This window comes from Podarcis cretensis, assembly GCF_951804945.1.
Source record: "Podarcis cretensis genome assembly, chromosome: 13".
Classification (NCBI taxonomy): domain Eukaryota; kingdom Metazoa; phylum Chordata; class Lepidosauria; order Squamata; family Lacertidae; genus Podarcis; species Podarcis cretensis.
The window spans coordinates 29,478,522-29,500,225 of NC_137182.1; the positions used below are offsets into that span (position 1 = coordinate 29,478,522).

General features: G+C 39.6%; 1 protein-coding gene across 15 annotated transcripts in view; it reads right to left on the reverse strand.

Moving 5' to 3' along the window:
* The window catches only part of MAPT (microtubule associated protein tau), an 82,255-nt gene that overhangs the window by 44,351 nt on the left and 16,200 nt on the right, over window positions 1-21,704 (reverse strand). For 13 of the 15 annotated variants that reach the window (XM_079948779.1, XM_079948778.1, XM_079948764.1 and 10 more), the window contains one exon: window positions 800-889. In XM_079948779.1, coding sequence (XP_079804905.1) covers window positions 800-872 — 73 coding nt within the window. In that variant the 5' untranslated portion in view covers window positions 873-889. The other 2 variants (XM_079948772.1, XM_079948768.1) reach the window with 1 other exon arrangement.

A 21,704-nucleotide genomic window follows, 5' to 3' on the forward strand; every position in this document is an offset into this window, starting at 1 on the left:
GTGGCACAGAAAATGCTTTGATCACCCTGTGCGATTATCTATGTTGGAGAGAGATGGGGAAAATGTTAATTCTCCTCAACCTCCCAGTGGATTTCAATACCATGGTATCCTTCTGGAGCAGCTGTCTGAGTTAGGGGTGAGTGGCACCACTTTGGTTCTGGACCACAATACTTCAAGGACTCCCTCTCCTCATATGAACCAACCCAGACCCTGCAATCATCATCTGAGGCCATTCTTCATGTACCTTCTCCACAAGAGGTCTTGAGGGTGGCAACATGAGAGTGGGCCTTTTCTGTGGTGACTCCCCATTTGTGGAATGCTCTCCCCAGGAAGGCTCACCTGGCGTCTTCATTACATACCTTTAGGTGCTGGACAGAAACATTCCTCTTCTCTCAGACCTTTGACTAATTAAACATTATATGGTGTTTTAAACACTGTGGGTGGTTATTGTTGTTTTTTGTTACTATTTTATGTATTCTTGTGCTTTCATATTGTAAACCTGTAATCCTTGGATGAAGGGTGGTATGGATATTTACTAAATAAATAAATAAAACCATCTTAAACAGCAATTATAAGTTCCTTGTTAGTAAACTGATATTTAAGCAGTAAAGCTGGCAGCAAGTGGCAATAACATGCACAATAGTAGTTTTGACTAGGATTCATGACTAACCTTTCCTTAACCCATTTATACTTCCAGGCTCCATCCCCACATACAGCCTTTCTCCAAACTGTGAACCAACATCCTGGATTCCATCCTGTGGAAGAAGCTCCTTCCTGTCTCCCACCCGGTCGGGCTCACCTGTCTGGTTCCATCTAGCTTGGCTCACCAAATGGTCATCTGTCATATTGAAATCCTGGTGCTGGTCAGCCATCTTGTCACAAAGGTTATCTAGAAAATGAATAGTAGTACTGGTTATTGACCATAGCAATAAAGTTTTAGTGTGACTTGAAAAGAAAGAGTAGATTATTGCAGAATGTCAGTAAAGATTAAAAAGCAAGCCTTCTTCTGTAGCTCCTGCCTCCTTTGCAATACATGTTCATCATCCATCTTACTCCAAAATTGTGACTACCTAAATCCATACCAAACAACCAGATCTCTGCAAATATCATTATCACCCTTCGTTGCTACTGGCACCCTTAAGGAAACTTCTGGTCTGTGGACCAAATTTGGCCCACCAACTCTCCCCATTTAGCCAATGAAGTAGTTTTCCCCAAACCATACTCACCTGCCTCCCACCTGACATAATAGGCTGTACACACACACACACACACACACCCCAAAGAGTATCAAAGGTCAGGTTCTTTAGTTTAGTAGATGGTGGGATCAGGCTTCCTTTAGTGCTTTAGAGCAGAAGCTCCTCCAGCCATAAGGTCTTAGCATTTCCCTACCACTACCCCCAGTAGTTTTTTTTACATAGTATTCATCCTCCCATGGTGAAGAATGCAGCTGGCTCATTCAGAAATGAGAGAGAATTTCATCAACAGCTGTGATGCTGCAGAAGCCTCTGGGTCAGTCTTATTCATAACACATGAGAGGTAAGAAGCAGTACCACATTCTCCCAATCCCAAGAAGACTCAATGAGGCCCAAGATCTACCAGTTATCCATCTACAGCATAGATTCTATAAGCTATGCTAGAGGTGATGGGGGATTCCCGATTTCAAGTAAATCCAAAGTGAGACATTATTTAGCTTATGACTATGATAGCAAACAATTTTGCAATCTGAAACCTCAGGTAGTGGGAAGAAGAAAAACACCATATTTTTAAAGTAGCTAATAACTGTGGCTTAAGTGATCAGCAACAACATATCATTTTGCAGAAACAGAAAATTCTAACTCTAAGCTTCCCTGGTAGCTTTGGGAATGAAGCGTGCATGTTTTCACAATAAATAAAAATACCACCAATTTTACATGACATGGTATTATTTTGCATGATATGGCATTGTGTTTCACACAAGTTCTAGCTTACCCCCAACATGTTTTCTATGCATTAGTTTTTCAGATGTGTAAGCAGAGTATCAATCCATTGTTTGCAAACATAAGTGAAAGTCCAGCAACAGATACAGAATTACACCTTCTAATTAACAGCATCCTCAAGCCCTAGTTTTTTGCTACTTTGTATGCTGTCTCCTGCAGTGTTGTTTATTATGCAATTAAAAATATGTCCTAAATCAGATACAAAAATGTTTGGAAGTCAGAGGGTATACTTTCTGGACTCCCTCCAACAAATATTACAAAAGTTTGTATCAGTTTGATATAGAAGAATAAAACTAAATGTGCACTTAATTTCACAAGACATTCAAGTTAGATGGGGGTGAGGGGTAGGAATTGCCTGCTTAAAATAAACCACTGTAATGATATATATCATATGATCATGTTGGCACTCTTCTTGCCGTTCTTAAATGGAATGTCATTGGACACTAATGATAGGAGAAGCAAACAAATTAAAAACAACCATGTATTTCACAGCTATGCAAGAGGGGAAGTGGTTAAATTTGAAGGCTGAAATTTGAAAAAGGTTTTAAGTTTTCATTTTAAAATCTGAGAATAAAATAAATTCTCTTTAAATTAACTGTTCCATTTAACCTTGGTCTAATGCCTTGACTGCAACACCATGCTTTCTCACTGTACTCAGTATGTTAGTTAGCTGGGTAAGAAAGAAAGGAGACATGAAAGTTACACAGGAGACATGAAAGTTACAGAGAATATATGAAAGGCAATTGGTCGACATATAAATTATCTGTTAACAGAATCAGATTATAAATTAAAGATGAAGGAATATAACGATATAAAATCTATGTTAACAGATTGGTTACAATATTTCTAACCAATTGACATATTTAGAAGTGATAAAGAGACGGGCTTTGGGAAGGAATTCTCAAAGTTCAAAAAGGAATTACTGGATAATAATTAGAAATTGTTATCAAAAATGTACAAGCTCCTGTTGGAATGGGAGATGAAAGACAAAGAGGTAAAGGCAGTAATAATACACTGGGCACAAGATATAGGATATAACATACCACTTGAATCATGGGGAAAGCTGTGGAAAGAAATTTATGGCATGTAGTTCACTAAAAGAAAACTATATGAAAATGATGTATAGATGGTATTTAACTCTGGTAAAGCTTACTAAGATGTACAAAAATTCATCTAATATCTGTTGGAAATTTAAAGAATAAGAAGGTACATGGTGGACATGTAAAAAGGTAAAAAGCTTCTGGGAAATGATATACAATGAAATGGGGGGGGGGGGAATTGTAAACTTTTGTTAGAAAACCAGAGGTTTTTTGTTAGAAAACCAGAGGAATTTTAGGAGAGGAAGTACCAAAGAAGCAAAAGCGACTGTTCATGAATGCGACCACAGCTGCCAGAATGCTGCTTGCCCAGAAGTGGAACGATGAGTGTCTACCAACGAAAGAAGAATGGAGGATAAAGATGATGTACTATGCCGAAATGGCAAAATTAACCATGAAGATCAGGCACCAAGATGAAGGAAAATTTAGTTAAGACTGGAAAAACTTCATAGTTTATTTCAAAGAACATTGCAAGAACGTTGAGACATTAGCAGGATTGTTGTATCATTTATGAACTAAAGCAAGAAGCATGATGAGAAATTTAAAGTAAAAATTAAGTGGATAAATAATTAGATGCAATGAAAATAAAAAGGGGAAATTTTGAAATTGGGGTGGGGGGAGAGTCGATCAAAGTGACAAAGTGTGTATCTGAAGAAGTGTGCATGCACACAAAAGCTCATACCTAGAACTAACTTAGTTGGTCTTTAAGGTGCTACTGGAAGGAATTTTTTTATTTTGTCTTGACTATGGCAGACCAACACGGCTACCTATCTGTAACTGATGTTATATATGTAAAACAAATTGTCATTATTAAGTAAAATTGAAAATACAGAGTTACAAAGGATAAAGTGCTGTTTCAGTAGAGGAAGCCATGAAGAGTAAAGATGTTCACTTAGTGGCAGGAAACATAACCACATTATGATAATCAAATCTGAATGTAACAAGCAGATGAATGACTGTGGGCAGATCCATTTTATCAATGTACACAAGCCAAAGCTGCTGGAAAGTGCTCCAGGCCACTACTACCATTTGAAAATTCGAGTAATGAGCCAGGAACGCACCCAAACTGAGTACTTGATTCTTCAAGAGAAGTAAAAAAAAATGCTGCCTAATACAGACCAGACAGAGATTTATGAAATTCCAGAATAGCAGTTTGAATATAAGAAGAACCCTGCTAGATCAGACTGAAGGGCCGTGTAATTCTACATCGTTTTTCACACTGGCCAACCAGATGGCCTGTGGCAAGGGTGGGCAACTCCCAAGAGGCTGTGATCTACCTGCTTTTTGGGGGTTCAGGTCAAAGTTGTTGAGCATTTTAGGGAGCAGGAGAGCACCATTGGGGGGGGTTGCAGGGCTAAAATGTTGAACTTTTTTAAGGGAGCCAAGGTTGTTGAGCTTCTTTGGGGGAAGCCAGTGATCTACCACAGACGTCCAGAGTGATGTACCGGTAGATCACAATCTACCTGTTGGACGTGCCTGGCCTATGGGAAGCCCACAAGCAGGAAATGAGCACAACAGTACTCTCCCTTCACTCCCAGCACCAGGCAGCCTCAGCACTGCTCCCACAAGGTGTGGGGTGAAAGTCATCCCATCCACACCTTGTGGAGCAGGGCTGCTTGATGTTGCCGCTGCCTCCTCCTTCACCTGGGTGGCCAGGCTCCTTCTTGCTTCTTTGGCCACTGCAGCAACCTGGATCAAAAGTAGCTCCCAGACTATGGGAGAGGGAGGTGAAATGGGGAGGGGGGATAAGGATGATATGTTTCTGGATAATATGTTTTGTTTTAATTTTGAATAAAAAGTTATTTTAAAAAAAGTAGCTCCCAGACTACAACTAAAACTACCCCTCCAAAACTTGGGTTCAAGTTTAGTTGGCCAACCCTCACCTACCTAACCACAGCTTCAGTACACTAATTTCAGGGATAACTGTTATCCTAGTTTTCAGTGATAAAGCACTATCACTCAGTACAAGAGCCAAAGTAGTTGAGACAAAAGCATGAAATTAGCAATTACTTGAATGGATTTTTAAGGCAAGATTGCAGATGCAAGGGGCCAATTTCAGTCCCACACCTGCTATTTCATGGTGTGAGAGAGACCCTATTCACCCTATAGGCTTTTCTAGTGCAAATAGCAGGCACTGAGGCCACAGCAACAATCTCCTTTCCACACACATAGACACACCTGCTCCCAAATACATTCCACTGTCATGTTCTCCTGCTGCGTGCTGCCTCTAGCCAGTCCTAGCTATATTCCTGGATGCTGGTGTTAGGGAAATCACCACAGCAGAAGTTAGAAATGCAAGGGTATGAGTGTGGAGAAAATCAGGTGGCTGTCACAGTAAGCTTGGACTTGCTGGGTTATCTTTGCAAAGGGCAAAGGAAGGTGGTAGGTTTGGCGAGAAGTATGGAGAAGGGTAAATGGCTTTGAGGAGGATTGGGGGTAAGGTAGAGTTGGCAAGCAAAGGCACAGCACCTAGTACTTAACACATTTCTACACATTTAGCATCACATATAGTTTAGCATCAAAAAAACTAAGATCATGGCCACTGGGCCCATCTCCTCCTGGCAAACAGAAGGGGAAGAAATGGAGGCAGTGAGAGATTTTACTTTCTTGGGTTCCATGATCACTGCAGATGGTGACAGCAGTCACGAAATTAAAAGACTCCTGCTTCTTTGGAGAAAAGTGATGACAAACCTAGACAGCATCTTAAAAAGCAGAGACCTCACCTTGCCAACAAAGGCCCGTATAGTTTAAGCTATGGTTTTCCGAGTAGTGATGTATGGAAGTGAGAGCTGGACCATAAAGAAGGTTGATCACTGAAGAATTGATGCTTTTGAATTATGGTGCTGGAGGAGACTCTTGAGAGTCCCATGGACTGCAAGAAGATCAAACCTATCCATTCTTAAGGAAATCAGCCCTGAGTGCTCACTGGAAGGACAGATCGTGAAGCTGAGGCTCCAATACTTTGGCCACCTCATGAGAAGACTCCCCGGACAGAGGGCAAGATGGTTGGACAGTGTTCTTGAAGCAACCAACATGAGTTTGACCAAGCTGCAGAAGGCAGCGGAAGACAGGAGTGCATGCAGTGCTCCGGTCCATGCGGTCACGAAGAGTCAGACACAACTAAACGACTAAACAATAACAACAAATAGTTTGGCCCTCAGATAGTGAAAGTTATACTCACAGAGTGCAATTTCCATTCTAGGACCTGTGAGTGCAGTTATGCCCGTATGGGCCTTTCCTGGTACCACTGGATCCTCTCCCCTCACTGAAATTAGGCTTCAAATAGAGCAGACTGGAGTGTGTGGTTATTTTATATACGAACAAGGGAAGCACACTGATAGTTGTACTTTAAGGCCAAATCTGAATTACAAGATAGCAGTTATATTTTGTGTGGGAATGCATACAGCTCAGAAATATGCTCCTATACATCAACTACTGCCTCCCACCACTGTGTGCTCTGCACATACAAATGAATAATTTAATTGTCTAGCTGATCATCTGTCAATCTTCCAGATCACCCTTTATTATAATTAATCACTCAAGACAGTTGTATTACTGGAAATTTATAGAACAAACCACAAAAACACTTAGCGAGGGGGGGAAGCCTACATAATGCAAGCAACCAGTCATGACGACCAGTCAGCAAGAATTAGATGCTCACAAAACATTTTTGTTACAATGAAGTGAGGACATGCTCCCCCTCTGAGATATGAATGCTAGAAGAATTCAGTTTTCATAAATTATTATATGAAATATAGTATCTCAGACTACTGTGCGGATCAGAATTCAGCAATCTATTGGATTTTACACTTCTCCAAACATTGCAATGCACCTCAGGAATTTAAAAATTATCTCAGAATATATATTTAAATATATACTTTGAGAACACACATAAACATAAATATGCATTTTGAGAGGATTAATGCAGAAGTAGCATGAAATTATGGGTAAAAACATGCAAACCCCCCCCCCACAAAACCTGACAGATCAGAAACTGTCAGATTTGTCCATCTCAACTTTCAAGTGCAATGCCTCCAGAAAACAGTTGTTTTCAGACTGGGCCTATTTCACATGTTCACCATGTACTGTATATTTAAAGCACATGACTTCCTCCGAAGAATCTTGGGAACTATAGGTTAAACACATTGGCAATTGTAGCTCTGTGAGGTGAATACAGTGTACAAAGCCTTTGAGAACAATCTGCAGCCTTAGTCAATCATAACCAACTTTAGCCGGATCTGAGCACCTTCTCATAGTTAACCATTATTCCTAGCTCATGTGGCATTATAATAAACATAATATGGTAGGCTATAATTTTCATGGGACAGTTCTGTGCATATGACAGGCCAAATGTGGATGCAAAATGCTGGTACTCAATAGCACTGAGGAATAATCAGCACTGAACTAATTTAGTGCTCCCAATTCATTTTTAAAAAACCAAACTACACATGCACTTGCATGCTGTAATTTTATTACAGGCAGTTGGAAGAATTAGAGATGCTCATTACACTTTGTGTGAATTGGCATTCTAGCATGAAATGACTTCTTGAGATTCTGAGTTTTCTTTCTTGAACATTAAAAAAATATAATTCTTAGTTTGATATATAGTTTGTGAGGCTTCTGCAAACATCATGTGAACTGCCTTACCCCTAACCTACATCTATTTTCCAGAATTGCATTTTTTTAATGGCAGAATAAGGCAATAATTGTTCATTTAAGCTATCAACTTGACACACTGATTTAAAGTGCATTGCTTCTGGTTCCCTGGGTCTTCTTTGATTAGGAGCGTTGTCCATTTTATTACAAACAACTTAAAAAATCAACATATGGATAGAAAGGGGGTGAAGATATCAGCCAGACTTGTTCTCCCCACCCCCAAAGGTGTGGGACTTTTAATGTATTACCTGCATTTTGTTACATTGTAAGCCACTTTGAGAACTCAGTTAAAAAAAGCAGGATAGAAACCCACTAAATAAATACTAGAATGCCAATCTAGACTTTAGTTGGAGCAGAGTCACAGCCATGCTTCTCATAATGCTTATGGCAGCGTATGACTTGAGCCATTCCAGATGATATTGCAATGTTCTGCTCCAAAAGCCTATTGCTTTTCCCCTTCATTTGCACATTAGTTCCGGCAGGAGGAAGAAACTGCTCTTTGGAAAAGGGATAATTTTGCCTAAAGAAACAAACAAAAACAAAAAACAAAAAACAAAAAAAACAATCTAAGAAACAGATTGTTCTTGCTATGTTTGTTGGACAGAATTATTGAGAGTATCCCTTTATTACTAAAAGCAACCACATTATATTGTCTTTACACATTTAACTTTCTACAGTTGAAGTGATCTGTGAAGACTACAATGGGGCATAGATAACTGATGAAGTGGCCTGGCATGGGAATGAACATTCTAAAAGCTGTTCTTTGTTTCCCATTAAAGATGGGTCAATACATGTCTCTTGGGATTAATCAGCACTAATTTAGTCCGGTATTAGTTCTAGTTCTGCTCTATCCTACAACTCCTTTCTAGTAATGGAAGAGTAGGGACCCGAGAGGCCTCTGTTCACTGGCGGAGATGACGGGCAGAATCCGAGACCTGGGAGAAGAACTGGTGGAGGAAGACTGGAAGAAATTCAAGGACTATCTACAAAAATATTGTAAATTGTATGATTGTTAAGAAAGATGTAAGATTAGTAAAAACATGGCTTCAACAAACTAGTTATAAAGAATATAAATTTAAATTCAATTGGAAGATGAAAAGATAAATCTGGGATAAGTAATATTTTATGATTAAGCTTTAATAAGTGTATGTTAAATCCCAAAATTTGAGATATTAAATATTGGAAAATTATATTATATGAATTAAATCAAGTTAATAATTTGCTGGTAAAATTTATGTTTAGAAAGCAGGAACAAGAGATGTGAGGAAATCCAAAGTAGAGAATGAAATGTGGATAATGGAAAATATTATGTTATTATGTATGTTTTTTATTGGTTATACAAAATTTAATAAATATTATTATAAAAAAAAGAGAGGCCTCTGTTCAAATCTCTGCCCAGCCATAAGTTTATTGGGCCAATCTCCTGGACTGACTTCAACACACGATTGTAAGAATAAAATGAGGACGGAAATACCATGCATGCTGCCCTGAGCTCTTTGGAAGAAAGAAAAAATAAAAAGCTTCTTTTTTAAAGACTCCCTTTTTCTAGCTATCCCTGTGACATTCCATTTCCTATTCCTGCTGTGGAACTGGATATGTACTTTACAGTGGTACCTCGGGTTACATACGCTTCAGGTTACATATGCTTCAGGTTATAGACGCCGCTAACCCAGAAATATTACCTCAGGTTAAGAACTTTGCTTCAGGATGAGAACAGAAATCATGCTCCGGTGGCACGGTGGCAGCAGGAGGCCCTATTAGCTAAAGTGGTGCTTCAGGTGAAGAACAGTTGCAGGTTAAGAACAGACCTCCGGAACGAATTAAGTACTTAACCCAAGGTACCACTGTACTACTAAGTGAAAGGGCTGGAGACTGCAGGATAAGGAATCACCAAATAAGACATAATTTTATCTCAAAGGCTTTGGGGCAGGGTTAGGCAACCTAAGGCCCATGGACCACAAGCGGCCCACGGGGATTGTTTAAGCAGCCCACATGCCGCCCCTGAACCGAGCCGCCTGCTCGGCGAGTCCCCGCCCACTATGCTAAACTGGCACAGCACGGAGTGGGGACTTACTTCCATGGCGCTGAGCATCATGTCTGCACAGACGCCAGAAATCGCGGGTGCGCGCATTCACACGCACGTGCAATCCGGCACACAAAAGTATCTCTGCTGGAGTGAACTGGCCCATGCGAGGTAAACCTTGCCGAAGACCCCTGCTTTGGAGAGCCAACAAATTTGCCACAAAAGTAACATTATTGCTAACAGAATGTCTGCCCCTAAAATAAAAACTTGTTCTATGCAGTGGTAGCTCAGTTACAGTCTCAGCCCCAGTTGTGATGAACTTTAGAACATCACCAAAGATTGTGGCAAAAATGTCACATAATGTCAATCTCCACCCACTTCTACTAGGTTAGTTACTAGCAAACCACCCACCCACCCACAAAGAGTGGAAACTGTATCATTAAAAATGGACAGAAAGGTATATTTACCTAAAATTTGCAGATGCTAATCTATAGGTACAGAAACAAATTGAGACATAATTAATGCAACTGAACAAAAATAAAACACACTAGACCCACAGCTTACATGGGGGTTACATTCTATAGATAGGGCATAAAGCCAAAATCAAGTAGATTGGGTGCAATGGTGTGTGGGGGTGCATGATTGCTAAAGTTTTTTTCCCTTGATGTCTGCCCCCTTTTATTCCCTCCCCCTTCTCTTTCCTCCCCGCCTCCCCCCCCCCCCAGGACATTACAGCTCTGAGTGTGAAACTACAGTTCCCAGAATTCTTTAGGGGAAGGTTATATGCACTGAATGTGCTTCAAATGTATGGTGTGGATCTGCTCATTGCCACCCTAATCTCTACTTACCCTGCATGAAAGGTAGTCCCTTAAATAGGCCACTGATTTGTATTTGGTTGCTGCTATTCACCAGGTCAGGCACATCACATCACTGGTCCCATCAAGTGTGATATTCACTCAGCAGAGGGGGCTACTAGACTTTTGGTGTATAATTCAACTTCTCAAAAATGTTATGAAATAAGCTTTATAATTAGAATGGAAAAACCATTTATAGATACACATGCTGTAAGCATGAACGCACAACCTACTTTAGAGCCAGCCCAAAATAATGTTTCTCTGAAATCTCATGTTACTGAAGATTCATTCATGGTTGCACATAGGATCATATGACTCAATCAATGTCAATAAAATGGTAGCTGGAATCGACTGGTTCTTCTATGAGAATGGGGCAGAGGAAAAGGGAATTCACTTACTTGCATCAAATCACTACACTCACGAAATCAGTTTTTGTCAGGCATCTTAGAGTAGAAAAGCAAGTTTAATTAGAAGAAGAAGAAGAAGAAGAAGAAGAAGAAGAAGAAGAAGAGGAGGAGGAGGAGGAGTTTGGATTTGATATCCCGCCTTTCACTCCCTTTAAGGAGTCTCAAAGCGGCTAACATTCTCCTTTCCCTTCCTCCCCCACAATAAACACTGTGAGGTGAGTGGGGCTGAGAGACTTCAAAGAAGTGTGTCTGGCTCAAGGTCACCCAGCAGCTGCATGTGGAGGAGCGGAGACGCGAACCCGGTTCCCCAGATTACAAGACTACCGCTCTTAACCACTACACCACACTGGCTCTTCTAAAAAAGGACTTCTAAGTTTGTACTTTAAAACAAGGTCAAGATCTCTCTAGAAATTGGCAGCATTTTTAAAGCAGATTATGCAAGGATCAGCAAAATAAAAAAATATTTATTAAATTTCTATCCAGTCCTTCAGGGCAGAATTAGCCTCAAGGATTTTTAATTTCCTTCTTTTATCATTTTGGCCTATTATATTTAGCTGTGCAACTATAAAGTTTAGAAAATTGCCGTTTTCCCTCTACATGACAGCTGCACCATGATTTCATGTCCTACATTCAGACTGAGTGGCTGCACATTACTTAACTCTGCCATAGCCATAGATCATTGTCAAAGGAACTATTTTTATAATATAGTTTAATATAAAAATAGAGCTTCATGGCAGAGTTGGTACAAACAGCTCAGATAAGCGCTTTACTAAGATTATCTGGCAATTTATTTTGTTATAATTAATTTTTAAACTGACACAATTTATGCAAGGTGTACTGAGAGTAGAACCACTGAAAATAAAGGACATTGCTAACTTAGGTTCATTGGTTTCTATGGGTCTATTCTGAGTAGGATTTGGTTGAATACAACCCTGTTTCCTTTGATTCCAAATGTGTGTGAAGAAAACTAAACTTCAGCCATTTTGTGTTTAGTTATAAAATGGTTGCCTTCTGTTTAGGTATTGGGTCATTTGGAATTTAGAAGCTGTTCCAGGTGGGGGGGGTGTTAAAAAGATCATGGAAGGTAAACTACAAAGAGAAACCTTATACAAATTAGAAATTTAGCAATACTCTATTGCACTACTGATTGAATGGGATATTGCTTATAAGTGAAACTGACAAGGTAGGAGGTCCATTCAAAAAGATTAAAACTGGAAAAAGCCAGGATGCTGAGAGTTGCATAAGACCCAGATTAGAGTGATAAAAGAAGCTGATCTAAACAAGACGTCTGGAAACTGCCCTGCCACAGAAGTAGGATGAGCTGAAGTAAACTTTGCTTAAGTAGGAAAACATTGTAGACAAGATTTAAATGGATGTGTTTTACCATGTTACTTTCATATCCTAGTTGCTTAACTGCTAACGCAGCTTTAAAACCTTGTTTTTCCCCTAGAAGCACCATTATAATAACTACTGCTTTTCAACGCCTTTAGTAAAAACTAAATTTAATGGAGATTTAGCCTTGGCCCGGTTCCTTGATTTTCAACTCACATCCAAGCTGCACTCTATCCAGTCCAGCTGGGTCAGCAAAAAGTCTACAAGAAACACCAAAGTTATAACACACGTTTGGGGGCCCGAGGGCCCTCCAGATATTGTTGGACTTCAACTCTCATATATCTATTTCCATACAGCGTCTGGGATGATGGAAGATGTAGTCTAGCAACATCTATTGGGCCACAGGTTCCCTGCCCCTAATATAAAGTGCTCTTTCAATTAAGGCAGTTGGGGGGGGGGGAACCATCTACTTGGTGGCAGCACAGAAGACCACATAATGGGAAGGGCAAACAAAGGGTGGCATTCATTGTTTTGGTCATCTCCCCTTCTCTCCCTTGCATCGTAAACTAACAACCTGTGCTGTGACATCCATGAAATATATACATAGAAGGCGGGGAGTCTAGGGTAGCCTTAGTCCCTTTCATTCATCCTGTTGAACCTACAGATTGAGAATTTCAACAGTTTTGAGATAATGAAATCCTTTGCCCTTATACAGCACTTTTTATCCAATGACATCAACAAGGAGGAACTGTTCAAACTGCTCCCACCTTGCTCCTCCCTTTGTCAAGCTGGAAATAAGCAAACTACAGCAATGGCGTAACATCATGTGCAAATCAGCACATGGAGAAAAACAAACTGCAAGTGTTGATTCACATATAACACTAAACTGTGGCTTATTTCCTCCCCACTCAGCAGAGAGGAGTAGGGTGGGCACATTACTGCATTACTGGTAATCTATAACATGTTTCAGACTACATCTTACAGTTGGTTATGTGCAGTAGTGTTGTGGCAAGTTCAGAAATTAAGGGTCCCTTCATGAGTCACAACTGCACCTCCCCCCCCCACAGCCACACACCCTTCTAATAATACAATAATTAAAAGGTGGGAGGGAGATTATTATGCACTTAGGTTTGTTCAATATCATACAAAATCAATACACAGATTTTTTAAAAAAAAGATTATACAAGAGTTTTAATTATACAATAATAATTAGGGATGTATTACAATGATGAATACAGATCTCCATGTGTTGCCTTTCAGATAGAGCTATTTTCTGTGCAAATAATTTGGAGTGCTGAAATATCTTTTTTTGGAGTGACATCAACTGTCTTTTCCTTCAGGTTCCAACGTATGTAACAGAACTTGCAAACGATTATTTTGAAACTGAAGCACCTTGTGTTTTCAGTGTTCCTAAATATTTAGCTTTGGAGCATACAGAACAACTCCTCTGTATTCTTCCTGTGTGCCTTCCTCAGAGTGACCCTAGCTAGGAGCCAATCCTGTCACTGACTCACCTCCTTCTACTCTGACTGCCTCCCATCAGCACAAAGGGTGAAAATACGTCTCTGTGGCTAAAAAGCAACCTTTTAGTGCTGATTGGATGGTCATTGATGACAGGGACTCTGCTGCAGGCTCTGTGACCTCCCGCAACCCCAGACCACCACACCTCTAAATATGTGAACACAGCCAGAGCATTTCCACTTTTGCTTTAGGCAATCTGTCATCTTATTTCACCAGGCTCACATGCCCAAGTTAATTCCTCTTCCATTTTCCCATGGCAGTTCCCTGTCTCACTTCTCACAGCATCTAAGGTACTGGCTATACTCAAGGCAGAACACTTTCTTCCACTTGCATAGCTGCAATATATATGTGATGTCTTCAGCCTAGAATCTTTGGAATTAAACCTTGAAATCCCACCCTCACATCAGTCACATGCCCTCCTTCTGTGTTCCCTGAAACAGAGAGAGTTTAAGCATATCACCAAATGCTTAAATCCAATCCAAGGATAAGTACAGGATTCTGTTTTCATTATCAGTCCTCAGTTCTAGTTCACACACTTAACCAGTTGACAGTCTTCTGCAATGTACACACACAACTTCATCTGAACACATATCCAAGATGTGGGAACATAGATGCTCCATGCAGGGGCCCAGTTTATGTGTATTTCTCCCCTCAAAAAAAGAACTCTTCCTGTCTCACTTTAGGTGTATGTTTGAAGGTAAGCATGCCTACCAAGCCACCATGCAAAGGGGCTCATCAGTCAGTGAGCAGTTGAAGCTTACTTTACACCTCAGGAGATGTAAAGTGATATCTCCTACCACACCTTTCCCACAAAGACATAATTAATTGTCTTGAAGACTGGCTTTCTTCAGTGAAACCTCACTGAAACAACCACAGCTTCTTCCATTTCAAAACTCATTTTGAAGCTTTGCTTCTTCTTTTTTGGCACTGACTCTCTCTTTGTTCTTTCTTTCCTCAGCACCAAAATGCTGAAATTCTACTCAACTTTATTAAGTTCTGAATCAGACATTTTTGGGTGCCATTATAGGAACTTAAATAAATAGAATGAAGATTCTTAGGACACCCAAATCTGAACAATGCCCCTGTGGTTGTGTGGTGAACCCCAAGTCCTACATAATAGTTTCATCATAAAAACAAGTAATTTTCAAACCACTGCCCATATTCCAAGTGAAGAAAGAGAAACCGCTTGCTATAAATTTTAAAATAGTTCGTTATAGCAGCAGTATCGTTAAAATTGAGTCCCAAACTTAGATGTACTTATAATATACTCCATCAGTAATACTTGCATTTTTCTGTGAAAAGTCAACGGACAGTTTGCTTCTTGGATGCTTGTTGTCAATGAATGCAGGCTTTCAGAAGAAGAAAAAACCACACACAAACAGCCTGCACTTAGCTGAATAGCCTTTGAAATGAAGGCCTCTCTGCTTTCCATCCTCTTAATGGAGTCTCTATCAAAGGCTGCAGGACATAATGCCTGAAATGCTGAAGTTATTTAAATGCTACACCTTAAGTACTTTCCTCGCTACAGAGCACAATACACATCTGCTGTTTTGGTTTGTTTGTTTTTTAAAGGATTTTATTTCCCTTAGCCACAGAATTATGTGTGGGTTGTAGCAAATTATTGCAGTCACAAGCTAAGGAACCTAACGTCTACAGCTGGATCAGTTCCTCAGACCAAATCCATGCAACAACACTGAAATTCCTCCTCCATGTCATAGCTGCCACAAAATATACTTTATCTTCAGTATATTCTTCCTGGACAGTCACATGCCCTCCTTCCATGCTCCCTTAATTGGAGGAAAAATGAAAGACCCAATTTCAATATCAGGACTCCATGTCAGCCACACACTTACCCAGCTGGCAATTCTCTCTATACAGCAGGAAGGTGGACACTTGAATGCAAGAAGTAAATACTTTCCAACTTGCAACAGGAGAGAAAAGCTTCTCTCGGTTACCATTATCCGAGTCTGGGCACTGGGGCAAAGCAGAATTCTATCAAGAACAGGATCAGTAGTAGGCTGCTTTGTGAGGTACCTACGATAGCTCAACATCAACTGCTGACATCAGGACTCTAGCCCCGTAAACAGTGGGGAAACCACTGCTCCTGCTCAACAGGCCACCTTGAGCAGAAGTGGAACAAAGTAGTTGTAAAGAAACATACACACTTACCTGCAGCTAGCCTACCAGCTCCTCTACTCGCCTTGTATATGTTCTCAAACACACAAGGCCAGACAGAACTGGACAGGTTGTAGAACAGCAAACGCTGCTGCCATGCACTACCTCCACAGAACAGTGGTGGTTGCTCCTCCTTGCAGTCATCCAGCAGCACCTCAATCCAGCTCTCACATGAGTGCAAGCACAAACATCAGCAGCAGCAGAATGGAAGTACCAGAAGAAAAGCTGGTGTGTTTTGAAGTTACTTTGAACACTAGTACGGGTTTTCAGAAGTGATGGAGACTGGGGCTGAAGAAGGGTTGGTACGACAGCTGCAAAACAATTAAATCTTGCCTCCTAATAGAGCCAGTAAGCCTACTGCCACTACAATCATTGGAATCGGAGACAGGCAAGCTATGAGGACAGGGGTTCACTGCAGATCTTTTGCCCAAGAGCCACAAAATCTGGAGCTAGCCATGTCAAGGAAATGCCCCATGGACTAGCACCATTCATGGGGGGGCTAACCTAGGTCTTCAGATGTTTTGGGATTACCAACGGCCATCAAGCCCAATGGTCAGGGATGATGAAGTTGTAGTCCAGCACCGATTCCTCATGAAATCTATAAATATTCAGAAAATTTCAATAGTGCTCAGTAAGTTGTCAAATCTGGTAAAATAGTATCTGGCTGCAGAAGTAAAGAGAGGGTTAATATCACATGTGGGTGCTTTTCCAGAGTCTGGTACAGTTCCATTAATTGAAAGAGCGAGTTCCTCTACATTGTCCCTTGATTTTATGCTCTCCATAAACAAGCAACAGTAGCCCTCCTGTAATGCTGCGTAATAATTTATCACTCTGCTTCTTAATACTCCACTGCTGTAGTCTCTGGGAATGAAGCCACAGAAAGGAATTATGTGAGCTCCCAAATGCTCAACTTTTATGCCAACACACAGATTTGTTTTTGTCCTTTGATGTCACCTCAGGCTGGAAAAGATGTTGCTCTTTCTATGTCTTGGACCATTAAGAGCTGCATGGTCCAAGGTTCATTTTCTCAGGTTAAGCCTATCTAAAGATATACTGGTATTTCTGGCAGTGGAGTGTAGGAAATTATTTACTGGACTTGGACAGTATCAGCAAAGAGAACACAAGAAGATTTGGAGTTAGGTACTGTACCATCAATATGCAGATCACACCCAGCATAACTGATGGTTGAGAATAGAAACTGGCAGGATGAAGGCAAAGAATACATAGGTGCAAATCTGCTCAGGTAAATGATGTTCATCCTGTTTTGGACAGAGTTGTAGTGTCTCCAAAGGAATAGGCCTGCAGTTTCACAGTGCTTCTTAAACCATCTCAATCACATTTCCATATTGGCAGAAAGCACCTTCTAGAAGCTTAAGCTGCTTTGTCAGCTGCATACCTATCTGAACTAAGAAAGCCAGGTCTCAGGTCTCATGCTCCGGTGATGGCCAGGTTAAACTACTGTTATCTAGTATACATTGGGTTGCCTCTGAAGACAGTTCAGAATCACAAGTTAGTTTAGACAATAGCTGCTAAATAACAAAGACCAGGCATTATAAAATTATACTAGTGCTCCATCAACTGCACAGACTCTCAATTCATTTCCAGGTTCAGTTCTCAAGTGCTAGTTTTTATCCTTCATGGCTTGGCACTAGGATACCCAAAGGATTGTATTAACATGTTCCTGTACGTACACTAGGCAAGGCTCTTTAAGTTCTTCCACCACTTGAGGTGCAGATGGCTACCAGAGAAAGGGCCTTCCCAGGAAGAGCATTATAAAATCAGGGCACCACCACTGAAAACTCATTTCAGCACCAAATAAGATAGATATTTATCTTTTCAGGCTTTGCAATTCAATTTGACCCGTTAACTGGATTTGTTGTTTTTATGCTGCTTCTAGTGATTTACTGGTTTTAATACAGCTCCATATGCTTTTAATATGTTTTATTGTGTTTTTACATTTTGTAAGCCAATTTTATTAAAGTGTGGGGTAGAAATACCTCAAAATTTAAATAAGATTTTTCCTTTGTGGTCTTGGTAATGGTGTGGGCTGAACATCAGATCAGCCAGCATGCAACTGGAATACAACTGGACATATCTATATGTCAAAAGTTGATGCACAGCATTAAAAGTGTTAAATTTAAAAAGATCAGAATTATTGCCAGGAATGTATTCACCACAAGAACTTTTTTCCTTGAGGAAACTATATATACAGTTTCCTTGAGGAAACTATATATACAGTTAGACGAACATTTTCCTATAACCTTGTAGACCGCAGAACACGTGTTCTCATTTGTTTTATAACATGTAGTAGCTCCAGTGTTTTATGCTATTTAGCATCCTTGTCATAAGCTATAAGAATTTTAAAAAATGAATCAGGGTGCACAAGTAGGAATGGGCAAATACTTCCATTCTGTATCAGTTTCACATCCACTCAATACATTCAATAAGTCTTTCCTGTTCTGTTTTTTTAAAAAATGTATAAAATGTACACATGCATTTTTTATACTTCTCAATGCATTTCCCAAGAAAAGACACACCTTCTATGCATTTTTAACTAAAACTGAAAGGCAAAATTTGAAGAAGTGTGCAGTTTAATAGCTGCATTCTGATCCATATACAAGTCTAGGACTGCCAAATTTGTTCACTTGAATCAATGACTGAGCATTTTCTAACTATCATTTTATAACCACCAGTTTTGTCTTTGGATCCATAGTGCCTTCTAAAACTACACAGTTCACCCTTAAAGTGCTGAATTAAGAGTCTGGTATTCCTATTCTTTAGTTCAGAACCATGTTTCTTCTACAGAATGAATTAGTTTTGACAGTGATAGGAAGAAATTTATACAGTAAGTTATTCTAAAACAAGTAATTCTAGGCCCATTTTTCCTTTTCAACCTCCTTGCATGTGTTTTAGAGTTTACTCTACAGTTTAAGACCAGTTGTGGCTTTTTGGATCTTAGGATAAAATGCAAGCTTGGAGCAAACTCCCGAAGGAGATTGCATAAAAGGTTCTTGTAATGACTTTCTTAGAAGCTTCTTTCTAAAAGATAAAAAGCTCCTCATTCAGAAGACACACTGAAGATCTACAATTTCAAGGTCTCTTGCATTAAAACCACAGGGAAGCTACCTGTCAACTCAGATTTGTTCATCCAGCAACTGTCCAGGTCTTAAGCAGATAGATCTTCCACATGACTTCCTACCAGATATTTTAGCTGGAGATACTAGGGACTGGACCTAGGACTTTCTACATCCCAACATGGACTCTACCACCTAAGGTTCCTTCCCATCACAATAATCTTTACAGATAACTAAAAGGTTCTCGTCTCTTTTTAAGAATAAGTAGGAGTCTCTGAAGTCATGTCTTGATAACAGAAACAATGGCTTATATCAGGTTGTATCCAACATAGAATAGAACTATTTAAATTAATGGTCATTATTAACTTTCATCTTGTAATTTCATTGGGTCTACTCTGAGTAGAACATAGCTGGCTACAACCCACTGAGTTGGCACACCCACTACAGAATTAATGAAACTGTCAATGCTGATTTAAGGAGGCAGGTTAGGGTTTTTTTAAAGACATTCCTATATTTACAAATATAGCAGAGAGAAGAAAAGCAAATAAAACCTAATAATTAAAAAACCCCACTGCCAGCTGATAATAACAGTAAGTATATTCCACCAATCCTAGTTTATATGTACAGTACTTATATGTACATTATTAATAAAGACAGTCCAAATAGGTATCTAAACTAATTATTACAATCCACATGTTCAAATACAGAAAGGGCAGTGAGATCTTCAATCCATTGGGTGATAGATGGTAGATTTTTGTCCTTCCAACCTTGCAGTTTAAGTCTCTTAGACACCAAAAGGACTCATAGAACTCACTTTTGTTGTCATTCGGTTAGTTCAATATAATTTATGAGTGCAAATATTAATGATTTTCTCAAAACAAAGTTGATATGAGCAGTAACTTCTGACAAGAAAGAAACCATTACAGGACATGCCCACATCATAAAGAGGAATTTTCAGCATTACACTGCCAACATCTAACTAACAAATCTCTTCCTATAAGAGCACTGTGATGTCCAACATATGGAAACATGATTTTTTGTTGTATCACTCTCAATTTTAAATCTAACGAAACACTGCATATACATGCAACTTTCGACTGACAGAGCTGAATGGAATACTTTAACCCTCTGTTCCATTCAACTTTAAGATCCTGGACATAACACTTTTTTTTAAAGAAGAACATTATTCAAGGCATACATTTACATTAGCATGCAATGATCACTCTTTTACAAAAAAAATAAATGGTATGAGGAGGCTGCTAAGTTTATGAAGTATTTTCTGAAATATGAAGTTTTGTTTTGTTTTTTAATAGCTGCTTCTGATCAAGAGTATGTTCACACTCAAAAATGCATCAGGCATAATAAAAAAGTAGAGTAAGTTTGTGAATTATATAATTTTCTGCAGCAACTTTTGCAGTTTATTTCCTCGTGTGCTGCTGTTCTGCATGAAATCTGCACACACACCCCAGCACAAAGAGACTATCAAACAAATGTGGTTTTTTCCTGGAGAAATATTGGGCCTTAAATTTGGTAGGCTGCACAAGATACAATATATGCAGATCAGCAAAATACCACAAGGTATGCATTTTAAATATATTTTAATGATAAAATTAGTTTAAAACAATTTGGTGTTGACATATTGAGGAGGGCATTATGTGCATGCATATACCTCTACCTTACTTCGAAAGTATGAGCTATGAGAACTCTTCTTTACAGGAAATGGAACTCTCAGTCAAGATACAATATACCTACCTTCTTGTTGTTGGCTTTTGCGGGGGGCAATACAGGGAAATGGGTTTCTACTTATAATACATTGAAATCATGCAAACAACTTGGTGCAAGTGTGGAAAACCCATGTTGTCTTTGAATTTGATGTATTTAGGAATGACGCTTGAAAGTAATGTTTCATAAGTATAGTGGTAACTTCAGTTGAGTTTCTTGTGCAAATTAGGTTGGAACCCTAAACACACTTAGCAGTAATAGTACCTCACTGAACACAGTGGAACTTCCTTCCAAATAAATATGATAGTATTGCTCTACTTTGCACTGGTGAGGTTGTCTCTGCCTCTTGGCACTGCAACCACAAATACATCTACTGGAATGCTCAGACACACACCAGTTAGAAGGAACTAGGGGGAAACCTGATGGCCACATCAGCTTTTTCCTTGGTTCCAAACAACCCAAGAAATAAGAGTTTCTCCAGCTAAAATACCTGTATTAGCTGGTGGCAGGAATTTCCCTAAATTTCTTCTAAAACATTAAGTGAAATGCAAGGATGATGCAAGACCAAAATCTGGCTAACTCCAGTACCAGATCCTAGAGACAGAGCTCTTTTCTTATAACCATAAAATTAAAGCTTTGCAATGCATCTAAAGGGATTACCACCAAATATGTTCAAATGCTATGCCTTCATTCATGACTGAAGTAGAATAGAAAGAAGTCTTAATAAATAATGTATTAGAGAGCTGGTGTAGTGGCCAAGAAGTTCCTTCTTCAAATCTCACCTCAGCTATGAACTCAGAGACCAGTCAGTCCCTCATCCCCAATTCCCACCTGTAGCATAGGGACAATAAACTAACCTACCATACA